The sequence below is a fragment of the Arachis hypogaea genome, chromosome 12 (assembly GCF_003086295.3).
Source record: "Arachis hypogaea cultivar Tifrunner chromosome 12, arahy.Tifrunner.gnm2.J5K5, whole genome shotgun sequence".
Lineage (NCBI taxonomy): Eukaryota > Viridiplantae > Streptophyta > Magnoliopsida > Fabales > Fabaceae > Arachis > Arachis hypogaea.
In genome coordinates, this window is record NC_092047.1 from 111,227,882 (window position 1) to 111,241,964 (window position 14,083).

The 14,083-nt window shown below is 36.3% G+C and overlaps 1 protein-coding gene and 1 long non-coding RNA gene across 8 annotated transcripts; both read left to right on the forward strand.

Annotated features, from left to right (window-relative positions):
* The first annotated feature begins 519 nt into the window (after nt 1-519).
* LOC112728272 (uncharacterized) lies at nt 520-3,836 on the forward strand. Of its 7 annotated transcripts, none has more exons than XM_072210466.1 (4): nt 520-555; nt 661-722; nt 1,359-1,451; nt 1,682-3,836. In XM_072210466.1, exon 4 carries the CDS (start codon nt 1,691-1,693, stop codon nt 3,548-3,550), a length of 1,860 nt encoding a protein of 619 aa, XP_072066567.1. In that variant the 5' UTR covers nt 520-555; nt 661-722; nt 1,359-1,451; nt 1,682-1,690; the 3' UTR covers nt 3,551-3,836. The 7 variants fall into 7 exon arrangements, with proteins under 7 accessions (XP_072066567.1, XP_072066568.1, XP_072066569.1 ...); XM_072210467.1 differs by having other exon boundaries at nt 1,685-3,836; XM_072210468.1 differs by having other exon boundaries at nt 520-722; nt 1,359-1,733; nt 1,875-3,836.
* Nucleotides 3,837-7,897: 4,061 nt separating this feature from the next.
* LOC140177132 (uncharacterized) lies at nt 7,898-10,215 on the forward strand. The gene is made up of 4 exons (XR_011868902.1): nt 7,898-8,079; nt 8,171-8,225; nt 8,314-8,442; nt 9,868-10,215. It is a non-coding gene; the product is annotated as an uncharacterized lncRNA (long non-coding RNA).
* Nucleotides 10,216-14,083: the final 3,868 nt, after the last annotated feature.

Here is a 14,083-nt window from a genome sequence, read left to right on the forward strand (position 1 = left end):
TTTTACATCTTCTAATTTTCTAAACTAACATTGAAGATTAATGTGATCAAGCTAGACTATATTTTTTCATAATTATTTTTTGGGACATTTTACTATATACAGACTAAAATTGTATAAAAAGAGTATACATTTTTTTATAGTTATTTTTTATTATTTTATTGATGTTCAAAATGCGAATCTTAATTTTTTCAATCTTTTTTCATTCTATAAAAAAAAGACCTGTAAATTTATATCTTTATTGTATAATTTACTTTATTTTTTTGGTAAGAAATAGAATAAGATGCTGACCATTAATATATTACTCTTAAAATTAATAATAGAATATGTGATTTTAGATTTATTCCAAAATTATTGTAGCTTGATATTAAATTATTTCATCATCCTTACAAACATGTTGCTCGTGTGTGTCCTCGTCTTACTGTATAAGCATCCTCAAAGTAAGATGCCTTTGTAACACTTTATTATTACTGTAGTCTCTATAAATCCCTATATATAGCATGATGATTGCACATTATTGTTACAACAAAAAATTAAATCATTTTCCATATAGTTTAAGTGTGTGACCATCATCCCTCTCTTCTCCTCTAAAAATTTAATCCTTATTCTAACTTCTAAATTATTATCTTTAATGTTCTTTTCATTTCCTCTCTCCATTGTCAGCTTATAAATTAGAAGAAATTTGAGAAGCAAAAACTTGTGTGTAGATTAATTTGCACTATACGGTATGTCCTTCTATCACTTAATTACTAATTACTAATTACTACAACAAATACTATATCAAGTAATTGAAAGATGTGGTGTTATTAACTAGCATTGCCAATTTATATCTCTTACATATTCTGATTTTTCATATTTGATTCTCTAGCATTTTCATTATTATATGATAAAAATGTTAGTATTGATTAATTATCCAAATCTCAATTATGTTTAGTACGTTACTTTCGTTATAATTTTAAGAAGAATTATGTTGACATCCAACATTGCATAACCCAGAGTAATTATTTATTATTGGAATATGATTGGTTACACTTGACATAAAATGAAAACATTTGAAATTATTAGCAAATTACTTCTACACCTCTATCTTGAAATCGGAAACATCGCATTGTACTCTGAACTCATTGAAAAATTGTATTTCACCTTATGTTACCACAAATCCAAACAATGCTTACACATTAATATTTTCTTTTTATTTTTTTAAAAACTTATTATTCTTTTCTTTTAAACAATTGAATGGTTGAAATACTACTTTTTTCCCTTGATCTAACTATTGCCATTCTTCAAACTTATTAATAAAAACCCAATCAACTTTAATGATAAATTTTGGCTGATTTTGGCTAATTTATCTTGGTTGTCAGGTATTTTTTAGAGGAATGCTAGGGGGTCAGCAACATTTGGGATTTATAGCCATCAAATAACCATCATGAGACTTTTAATGATGTGAGATTAATGTGAGATTTCATCCAATGGCTCACTCTTCTTTGATGGTTACATACTGGCCAGAATTTGATAAAATTGCTGGTCCCCTAGACTTTTTCTATTTTTTATTATATTATACAAACGAAAAAGTGTAAAAATGTTAAATAACGAACAAATTTAAATTGTATTTGTAATGTTATCCAACTTTTTTTTCTCACTAAAAGTTTTTCCTCTTCAATTACGTCCGTACTGGTGCATACAGCAGAAAGTGATGGAGATCTTCCCGGAGTCCGTACTATCACTGTGGAACAAATGTGAGATACGTGTTTTGGTTTTACTAAGCCTGTTATGGCAAGTTATCCTGATCATATGTGGTCCAATGAGAAAACACAAAAGAAGTGGCATCAAAGGATTGATCCTAAATTTTGTTGTTTGGGTGACATATTTGACGGCAGATCAGTTAGCAACTGTAGCATTGGGGACACTTGCCACGAACCAAATAGAGGTTGACAAGTCCAATTCCAAAAGAGAGAGCAAAGACCAATCTGTTCAAGCATTATGGGCACCTTTTCTGTTATTGCATCTTGGTGGCCCTGACACAATCACTGCTTATTCCTTGGAAGACAACACCTTATGGAGGAGGCACCTGCTTGGTCTAATTGTCCAAGTCAGTGTTGCATTCTACATCTTCCTAAGGTCATGGGGAAACAATGCACTAACATTTGTGGCCATTCCGATGTTTGTTTCCGGAATCATCAAGTACTCTGAGAGAAATTGGGTTCTAAGGTCTGCTACCACCGACCAATTTAGGAAGTCTTTGCCTTCAAATGTCACGCTACAAATCCCAAATTCAGATCACATCCTTAGGGACCCTGAATTGGAATGTATTCACAAAGGATATTCTTTGTTTCCCTTAGTCAAACGTCTTTATGCAAATCTAGGCGTAGAAGATCAAGATTTAACTACAAGCTTTAATTTGGCAAAAGAATGTGTGCTTGAGATGAAACCACCAAGTGCCTTTAAAGTGGTGCAAGTGCAACTTGGGTTTTTATTTGATGTGCTCTACACAAAGGCCTCTATAATTTATACCAAAAAAGGACTCTTTCTAAGATTGGTGAGTGCTTTATCCACAACATGTGCAGTGGTTGCATTCATTCTTGTGATTCATGGTGATGATGCCTACTCAAGGGTTGATGTTGATATAACATATGTTTTGTTTATTGGGGCAATCTTTCTTGAGCTTTATGCATTTTTTGCCATTACTTTGTCTGATTGGACAATGTGTTGGCTAACCAAAAGAGAGAGGAGTTGTTTGCTAAACTTAATGTACTCTTTCATTTCTCGCTTTCGATCAATTTTATCAGGCAGTAAAGACAAGTTATACATGAGTCAACTCAGCCTGATGGATCTTTGCTTAAAAGAGACAACCACATCTTGCATTGAAGACTACTTGTTCAACAAAATCTTACCCTTGGAATTTAATCTGCTCCGTAATGAGCGATTGGAAGAGGTGGATACCGATATGAAAAAACTTATATTTAACAACATACTATATAGCAATCATAGGTTTGAAAGGAATAGTTTAGCAATAAATGTGATTTATTGGCATGTTGTAACAGAGATTGTGTACCACTCCACTAGTCCTAGTCCTGGTGAGGAAGGCAAACGCAAACGTGAAGCATGCAAGAAGATATCTGATTATCTATTCTATATATTGCTTCAACACCCTTCCATGTTGCCTCCATGGATTGGTGGTATTGAATATATCCAAGACACCATCAATCATGCCCGAGAGTTATGTCATCATGCGGAGTCTCCTGCTCAAGCTGCTCAAATTCTAAAGCAATATGTGAATACGAATCGTGATGGAGTGAAAAGTCGCAAGTCATTCTTAGATGGAAGTTATGGAATTTTTGAAAACATGGATCAGCTACATGGTGTCTGGTTAGATATCTTGACCTCCGCTACTGATAACTTTGAATGGGGTTCACATGCTCAACAACTACCAAGTGGAGGGGAATTCCTTACTCATGTTAGTCTTCTCAAGATGGATCATTTTTTAAGTCAAATCTTGTCGAAAAAGCAAACTTCAGAAACAGAGGTGCGGACGAGGGATGGACAAGATGCATAAACCACAAACCAGCATCTCCACATGCTGCTTTTCAGGCTCTCTAGTTCTGTGTTTGTGGTTCTTGTCACATCAGTAATGTACATATTTACTACTTATATTATATATCATTCTTTTTCTTATTGTATATCCTCCAGACCTCCCAAGATACACATAACATCGTTATGAGTTTTTATCACATTTAGAGAAATTTGTATATTGCATAATATGAGGAGGGTCAGGACACTGATCCTGAGCTCTTGCTCCATTGAAGAACTTCCACCAAAGGTAGGCAAATTGTTTCATCCAATATACCTTGACTTGCTTGCCTGGAGTAATATGCAATCTGCTCAATCTTCAAACTTCAAATCTCAATGGATGTTATATTCTTCGCAATCTTGTTTTTGTTGCACTGCACTACTCCTACATAGAACATATTAACAGGGAACTGCTCCTTGTATTTCCAATTTCTGCCACTTAAGCTTAGGATTTTGCCTTCCCTTCTTTTATATAAATATTGAAGCACTAAGTTAAAGGGAAATGAGTGATTTTTATTTGCACAAAATGTTAATGGAATTATGAATGCAATGTTTGTTCGGAAATTTATTGGGGATGCCTAGCATCTATTTTGGAGAGGTAAGAGTAAAACTAATTTTTGTAATTTTAATTTGTTTAATTGCTGGTCCTCAAAATCGATTCTTCTATAATTCATCATGAGAAAAGTGATCATTTGTTAATTTCTATCACATTTATTTTTTTAGGAACTACTACCAAATATGAAATATTAATTGATCATACAAATTTCTGCTAGATCAAGAATTCATCTTTCTTATTATTGACCCAATTTTTTCATGTATGAGCGTGGAATCTAGCAGAGAGGGAAGTGCTGATTCAAGCTTTCTGCTTTTTATAACAGCTCCAGTTTTACAAATAAAATTGTTGCCTCTTGAGCTACTTCCGATTTGGCAAACATTTTATTTAATATCTATTAAACTATGAGTGTCAGTAGTGTGTCCTTGCACGACTATGCCTATTTGCTTGGTTTGCTTTTTTTTTTCCCCTTTCGGTTTCACTCTATTTGCTTGGATAATGCTTCATGTTTCAGTTGACAAACACTGCTTGTGCTCTGACAGAATTTATTTTTCATATGGAAAGTAGGTTGGTGTATTGGCGGAATATTGGGGAGAGGGGTGTTTTGCAGGTGTATGGATCAGGGTCAACACGCCGGGGGCGTGATGACATGGTGCGCATGCAGGGATTTCACGTAGCACGCCGGGGGCGTGGTGAAGCAGGGCTCGCAGATTCCCAACGCCTAACACGGGGCGGGCGTGGTGGAAGCTGTCTGCATGCAGGGGACAGCTCCTCCACCCTGGTAAGCAGCAACGTCCATGGCTCTATAAAATGAGCCTCTCACCCAGCCAGTATATGCATATAGAGTGTGAGGTTTATTGAGAGAAGGAAAGGTTGCTTGGGAGAAGAAGTTTGAAGCACATAAAGAAGTGAAAAAAAAATTATTCTTTGTATTTATATTTAAAAATGGTTCAGAATTATGCTGCTCCGGATGAATATATTATAAATTATTCGGATCATCCAATATATGTAAGTTGGTAAATTAATTTTTGAGAAAAGGATAAATTAGTCCCTGACCTTTTAACCCGCGGATATTTTCGTCCATGACCATTGGAAAATACTTTTAAGTCCCTGACGTCCCTAAAAATTAGACGGATCAGTCATTCTGTCCATAAGCCACCGTCAGACCTGACGGAAAAGGCTGACCTGGCTCCCCCTCTGCTTACCTGGCTTAACGGCGTTCCCACGTGGCACGTTAGTGGGATGGAGCTTTTGAAAAAGGGACACATAAGTCCCTGTCACTCAAAACGACGTCGTTTTGTGTGCTGCCCCTTATATACACTCTCATCCCTTTCCTTGTGTACAATGTCTATTACACCCACAAAGTTTTTACAAAATTACATTAAACCCTAAGGAAGACCAAAGATCAAACGCAGGAATACTCTGGTTCTCCCTCCAAAAAAACCACCATCCAGACTGAGAAGGTTCCGGTGTGCATTTGTTGTCGAAGAGGGAGAACCATATACTCTGTTTCTTGTCTTTTTTATAGAGATTTCATTCGTCATCAGTGATTCTTTCAGTTTTATTCCTTTGTTGAGATGCCTGCTGATGAAAAAATCGAGTGTTCTTATTCTCCGCTTTCAACAAGTTCACACAAGATCTTTGGGCCCATTTAATCTCTTCTTAATAGAAGAATTTGTCTAAGTCTGCCTGTGCCTTTTTCAAATTCAGAATTGTTCCTTCAATTTGTGAGTGAGATGGAACAATAAGCTACACCAGGAAAAGAGAACAAAACAGAGATGAAAAATATTCTCACTTCATATTAATATTAATATTTGCATATTTTAGGAATACATAGAAAATGAGTGATTATAAATATTCTTCATATATGGATGCATCCTCAATCTTCTTAGCTGAGATGCTTAAATATTTTGGTGGAGTGAAACATAAACATATTTTATGAGAATGATCTTTAGAAACATTGTCAGAAGGTTATTTTATATCATGATTCTTCTTCATCTAAAATCGAAATAAGGGTAACCCTCCAACTCTGAATGGTTATTTAGTTCTTAGCACACACACATGCAAGCTCGTGCATTGATTGAAAAGATTATATATATATATATATATATATATATATATATATATATATATATAAAAAGACAAATGAACATTACATGTAAGGCAATGTCATTGACAAACATCCCCCTGCAGAAACATTCTTCACAAACTGCTCCTTCAGCTTCTTGTTATTTGTAAATATATATGCAGCCAGAGGCTTTGTTCCTAAATTGATCAGATCAAAACTTTCTTCCAATTTATTCACCTGTTACCCAAAAATCATGTATCATTATTATTGATCTTCCAAAGCAGCACATATCAATTACTATTGCAGATTGATAATAAATTGCAAAAATAATGTCATATAAAACAGTTATTTAGGTGCCTTGATTAAATTATTCCTACCGTGATGATGGGAAGCGATGGACCAAATATCTCCTCACCCATGATCAGAGAATCATGTGGAACATTCAATAGTAAAGTGGTTGTGATTTACAATTCTGGATATATCTTTTGATTCCAACGGATTCTTTCCAAAGAAGTTCTCCAACTCAGTCTCCATTCTTGCAATGCTTTGCTGCACTTTCCTAGTTTCTCTTCAATCTGATCATAGTTCACAGCCCAGCTTCTTTTGATAATCTCTTTGCATTCAGAGTCTCTAAGCCACATTCTTTGAATCTGAAAATATATGGCCTCTTTCTTTTTAAGCTCTCCCCATAAACATCGATTAGGATTGGACAATGGTCTGATCTGTATCTTTGAAAATGCTTTACCACTCTTTCTAGGAATGCTTCCTTCCAATTTATTATTGCCACTGCTCTATCTAGCCTTTCTTGAATATTTGCTTCCCCAACCTGATTGTTAGACCAAGTGTAAGCATATCCTACAAAGCCTAAATCTAGTAATTGATTCACTTGAAGAGATTCTCATTTACCTGAGTATAAGTCATTGGTAGACAACAGTAGCAATAATGGTATAAGAAACAGCTCCGAAATAAGGATGAAAAATCATAATCTGCAAGGTTGGGGCAAATGGGTTCTTCAGATGCAAAACCTGAAAAAGGTTGATGTCATTTCCCATTCTATCTGAAATCGAAAAGAATTGAATGGGGGAAAACACTTACGGAGCTGATTCCAGCGGCGAAGAACGGGATAGGACCAGGCTTCTGGTCAGGAGAAGCGGTAGCTTTTGCAGCGCGGTAAGCTTCTGGCGGCATGATGCCGTAAACAATGGAGACATTAACTCCAGCCTTCTCCCAAATGGCCCCGTCCTGGAGAACCCTGCTGATGCCGCCACCGCCGCTGGGCCTGGACCAAACGTCATCTTTGAAGTTGGCCCTGCCATCGGCAGCCTCAAGGGCGGTGCAGACGGGGTCCTTACAGAAGAGGAGGAGGAAGAAGAATGGGTTATTTAGGGCCAAACGGGAAACGACGTAGTTTTAGGGTTGAGGGACTTATTTGTCCAATTTTTGAAACTATCCTGTTGACTCATCAGTCCACGTGTGTATCTGTAAACCCCGGTTAAATTAGTTAATAAATTAGTTTTTAATAAGAAGGATTAGAAATGCGAATATTATATCAAAATAGGGTAGAGCTCATCGAAACGAGAATTTTGACACTAATTTTGAAGAAAACGGTCTAAGATTGGACTGAAAGGACCGAACCGGTTGAACCGGACCCAAACCGGGCTGTCGGTTCAACCGGACCAGCCCTATTAAATGAACCCAGCTTTGTCTTCTCCCTCATTACTGCAGCAACGAAGCTTTCAGCTTCCAGGGAGAAGAGAAACGAGAAACATTCCCGTAACCCTCATGTTAATTTCCGATCCCCGTAACTTCTCCGTCCGAGCTCCAATCGCCGCACCGTTTGCGGCCACGCGTTCACCGCGTCGAACTCTACATTTCTATCGGAACAATTTCATAGGTAACTTATTTAATCACTCTCAGCTTCATCTTCCCCCAATTTTCGAATTTTAATTGGGAATATTGAATTTCTTTGATTTCTGATGTTTTAGGATCCAATTAGCTTGAGAGAAACGTTCACTCTTGCTTATGTGAAGCTTGGATAAGGTGAGGATACGATAATTCTATTTTATTTTCTTTAAATTTGAGCTTTGAGTATTAAATTGGGTATATATGTATTATGAATGTGTATTAGGTTGAAAATAAATAATTGGAGCTTGAAATTGTGAATACTGGAACTTGGAGGAAGCAGATTAGTTGAGTTTTGAGGGGTTGTCTGGGTTTTGAATAAATAGCTTTGGTCGTTACGTGGAAATCGGCTAAGGTATGGTTTAGGTTTCTTGCATTTAATATATAATGTTCTGTGAAAACTTAGGCTAGACGGCCATAGGATAAGTTGGAATGCAGGTGTATGTTTAATGTTTAGTAATTTGTCGATGAATATATTTGGTTGAAGTTTATTGGATAATTAGTTATTAATCTTGGATGGTGAATGTTATTGTTGATGAACATGGTTGGTTTAGTGCTAATGATTTGGTGAATTATTGATTTGAGATATTTTGTGTTAGAAGCCTAGGATTAGTGAACTATGATTCTTAGTTGAATTTTGGTTGTTGGATTTGAATATTGTATGAATATAATTGTTAATCTGAAGTAGATTTATTGTGGTGACTGTTATGATGATGAGGAAGGGTATGTTGAATTGAAAAGAAAGCAGGTTTGGACCCGAAAAAGGGTAGCAAAGTCCGAGTTTTAGAGGAGATGCTGCCGAAATTTTATAAAAAATTAGAGATTTTGTTTATATGATTATTTAAAAAGATTTAGATTCAAAGGTTATATGGTTTGATTTTGAGTTATTAAGAAAATGAGCATGTTTTAAGTTTGATTCATTTAGAAAAGAATGAATTATGTTTTGAATTGGAACTATTGATGGACGGAATGGGAGGTGTGATAATGAAGGATAAGGATTGAATATGATTGATGTATGATGATGAATGAAATGTGATTGAGAATGATGTTGATGTTAATGAATTATAATTGAATTATTTATATGGCTTGTGAATTTGAATAATCTGAGATACGAGATTCCCTGGATTAAGTGTCGTGGCTTGCCACCACGTGTACCAGGTTGAAAACTCGATACTCTGTTGACCCTACGACGTAAGTGTGTGACCGGGCACTATATAAATTCCCGGGAATGTTACCCCCATTGAGTATTATTGATTAATTGAGAAAAAACTATGCATAGACTCTTGGGGATGCACGTCGGGGGACAGTCTAAGTACAATTTAGACTTGTCGGGTTGGCTGGATAACCGACAGATGAGCCTCATCAGCCATAGGACAGGCATGCATTATATGCATATTACTTGAATTACTTGCTTGTGCTCTAATTGGGTGTGCCTATCTGTATTTGCCATGCTAAATGTATATTTATTATCTGCAGTACTTGTAACCTTCTTGTGTTTACCTTTGTCTGTTTAGTTGTCTGTGAAAATGCATGATGGAGTTGGAGGTATGGAGGAATGGCAGTATGGGATTTAGATTTAAGGTTAAGTTAAGTTAGGATTAAATATTTTTAGAGAACCACCCTTTATGGCTTCTGTTTAATACTTTAAGCTCTATAATCTGAGTGTCGGTGTTCTAGGATTGCCTCCGGCATTCCCAGGACCTTATATATTATGTGTGTGGCACCTTTACCATACTGAGAACCTCCGGTTCTCATTCCATACTATGTTGTTATTTTTCAGATGCAGGTCGAGAGGCATCTCGTTAGGCGTCTGGACTCTTGAAGCGGAGTGGTTACTGGGATATTTTGTTATGCTATGATGTATATATATGTACTTAGTTTTCTCTCCGCATGACTTATTCTTTTTGATCCTCTTAGAGGTTTATGGAGAGGCAGGATTGTGTATATGTACTTTTGGGTTTTGGATATGTATGTATATATGTGTAAATATTCTCCGGCCAGTCTTGACTTCGCAGGTTGAGTTAGGAGCTTGATATTTTGTATCTGTGGCACTCTATTCCCACTTCTGTTAGCTTATGTTTGATAGTTATGGTTTTCTTAGCACGTAAGTTAACTCGTTCCTTGAGCATTGCGCCTTTATTGTGCGATTTTTATTTTCCCCTTTTCTTCAAGGCTCCTAGCATATTATAATTCTTCTGCTATTATATGTACTCATTTTATTTTAGAGGTCGTAATACCACACCACATTCGTTTTACGACTTAAGCGTAAAGCTTAGTGTGGTAGGGTGTTACAGTATCTATGACGCCAAGTCATCAGAACGGGAGCCAGGTCAGCTTTTTCCGTCAGGTCTGACGGTGGCTTATGGACGGAAGGACTGATCCGTCTAATTTTTAGGGACGTCAGGGACTTAAAAGTATTTTCCAATGGTCAGAGACGAAAATGTCCGCGGGTTAAAAGGTCAGGGACTTATTTGTCCTTTTCTCTTAATTTTTTATTATATATTTAATTTTAGTTTTTGTTATTTAATATGTTAGAATATAATTTTTTTGTTATTTTTGGATTAATGTTCTGTTTTATAAAAAAATTTATTTTGAAATATATATTTTATAATTTTTGTTATGAATATAATAATAAAAAATAATAAATATGTATGAATATTAACAGCCATAAATATTAAAATATTTTATAATTTTTGATATACTAATTTTTTTATTTAATATGCTTGTTTCGAACATGCTTGAAAATTAAAAAAATAAATATATAAATATTTTGAGGTTCGAAAAAAAAATCAGTTATTTATATTTATTTAAAAAACGTGTATATAAAATTTAAAGAAAAAATATATTTAACGTTTTTATTATTTTTGTAAGAATAAAATTAATTTTATGTGAGTTTAATTAATAGACAGTTTGTATATTAATAGATAAATAGATACACTTTTTACATAATAATTAATAAATATGCTAATATACATTAATTATTTTAACAAAAAAAATTAAAATACGTTTTATTAATAAATATGCTAATATTTGTATATTAATAAATGAATATTTATTATTTATCTAATCTAACAAATATATTTTTGTTGATGCAGCCTAACAGGAATTTGTTGGTGCGTAAACTGGATCCGCCACAGACGTGAAACTCGATGGTGGAAAACTACTTACGCGCCACGGGATTCTACCACGTATCTAGGATTGCGGTGATAAGAGGATTTCACCCCTTATTAGTTGCTCTGGTTGAAAGGTGGAGGCCGGAGACTCACACTTTTGTATTGCCGGTGGGTGAGGTTACAGTGACATTGGAAGATGTCGCACATATATTTGGCTTACCCATCGATGGAGAGCCTGTGAGTGGATGGACTGACAGTAGTAGTGACTTCATTCAGAGTCAGAGCATGGCAATATTCGGACGTGAACCAGTACTCAGTGGTAATTCAAAATCCTATATAAATCTTGGTTGGGTTCAACGTATCTGAGATGTGGAGCCGTTGGACACTGAAGAGTCCATAACGAGATACGTCAGATGTCACATTTTCTGTTTGTTAGGGTCGACCCTATTCATCGAGTGATCGAGGGATGAACCACTACATTCTCCGTTGCTGTCTCAACTCCCACATCACCATCCTCGTCTTCGTTGCCGGCTTCATAAGTGGCTTCGAAGTCCTCTTCGCTGTCACTATTCATTCCCGCGTACACTGTAGCTCTACCATCCGCCACCTCTAAATCATTTTGAATCCCTTCCGCCTCTACGGTTTCAAACTCAACATACAGCTCAATCTGTGGCTGTCGCATCTGAGTCTGCCGGTGAATTTGAAACATATTCTGCATACTCACTTCGTCTGTGATTGCCATGGTATCAAACTATATTAGACCACTAAAAACTACAACTGGATTTCGGTACAGAATTCTGCTCACTCTCATTAACGTACCGTTCTCCATGCTTTGACAGAGACCATTCTGAAGCTCTATTAACGTCATGGTGCATGGAACCACAAACGAAAACGGATTCTGACACACAAACCTCACTCCCTCATGAGTATTACGTATTATCTCACCGTCGCGATACACCACCAAGTTTGCGGTACCCTCCATTACACTACAAACACACTCGAAGAACACTCACACACTCTTACTCAGAATGAAAATGGATCCGAGCACTGCCTTATATAGAGGGGAGCTTTCACCACGCCCCCCACGTGCTGATTGCCTCAGCCAATCACGCCTTGCCACGTGTCAGAACGCCCCCGCATGCTGACTCAGCACGCCCCCCACGTGATATCCCAGGAAGCCAATCACGTTTAGCCACGTCAGCACGCCCCCACGTGTTGACGCAGCACGCCCCCCACGTACTGCGCGAGCCAGCCAATCCTCTTCAGCCACGTCATCACGCCCCCAGCGTGCTGACTCATCACGCCCCCTGCGTGATTCTTTCTCCGTCCAACCACATGCTGCCACATCATCTTCACGCCCCCCACGTATAGCAGGTAACACGCCCCCTACGTGTTGACCTTGCACCAGAGACATCCACCTACACGTAATACACAATTTTTCTCCATAAACAACCAAAACACCAAGTTCCAAACCATATTCAAATTCTTGAGCCATGCTCTGAACACTTATTATTATTATTATTATTATTAGGGTTGCTACATGTTAGGTACTAGATAAATGATGCAGCAAAATATAGAGATAAAGAATTAGATATTTGTATAAAATATGAAAACAACTGAATAACTTTTTTTGAGAATTACAACTTCTCTCTTTTATAAGGAGACTACAATAACACTCTTTCTTGACAAAAGAAGAACACACTTCTCTCTACATATATAGGAGAAAACTACTCAAAGAAATATTATGTTATTCTATCTAGATGACTTGATTGAAATGAATTAAAGAAAAACTCAATTTATAAGTGAATCTCTTCAATATGAACCATCCGTCAATTAGAGGCATATAATTCTTCTCTTTTTCAACCATTAAAATTCTAAGGTTATAAACTAAGATTGTTTATTACCTTTCATTTTATTTAGTTATTATTTATTTATTTATTTTCTAAAATTAGCTTTACTAATTTTCACAATCTCCCACTTAAAGCTAATTTTGATAAATTTTTAAAAAATCATGTTGCTCATGTATTCCATAGTCCGTATGAGGATCTACACCATTCAAACTTTTCCATGTTGATTGGTTTTGTCATAGCATTTGCTAAGTTATCTTTAGTGTGAATCTTCTGCATATGAACACTTCCTTCTTCTACTACTTCCCGAACAAAGTGATATTGTACTCCAATGTGTTTTGTTCTTGAATGAAAGGTAGGATTTCTTGCAATGTGCAAGGCACTCTGACTATCACAATACACATAAATCTTCTGTTGTTTGTGCCCAAGTTCTTCTATCAACCTTTGGATCCAAATAGCTTCTTTGCATGCTTGTGTAGCTGCCATATATTCAGTTTCTGTAGTAGATAAAGCTACAACAGTCTATAATTTGGATAGCCAGCTCACAGCTCCTCCTGCAAGTGTAAACACATAGCCTGTAGTAGATTTTCGTTTATCAAGATCACCTGCAAAGTCTGAGTCGACATATCCATTGACAATGAATTCTAATCCTCTAAAACATAATGCAACATTCGAGGTCCCTTTGATGTATCTCAAGATCCTCTTAACAATATTCTAATGCTCTTTACCCAGATCTGCCATAAATCGACTTACCACCGCAACTACTTGAGAAATATCTGGCCTTGTACAGATCACGGCATACATAAGGCTTCCCACTGCTGATGCATACGGCACTCGAGACATTTCCATCCTCTCTGCTTCACTACTAGGGCACATACTTGAGGATAATTTAAAATTCATAGGAAGTGGGGTTGAAATTGGCTTACATTCTTGCATGTTGAAGCGTTGCAAGATCATCTTCAAATAATTCTTTTGCGATAGCTAAATCTTCCTATCCTTTTTATCTCGGTGAATTTGCATCTCTAAAATCTTGTTT

What these genes read in the sequence shown, in the direction of transcription:
- LOC112728272 (XM_025778344.3), top strand. Translation starts at nt 1,613, where the DNA reads ATGTTATCCAACTTTTTTTTCTCACTAAAAGTTTTTCCTCTTCAATTA.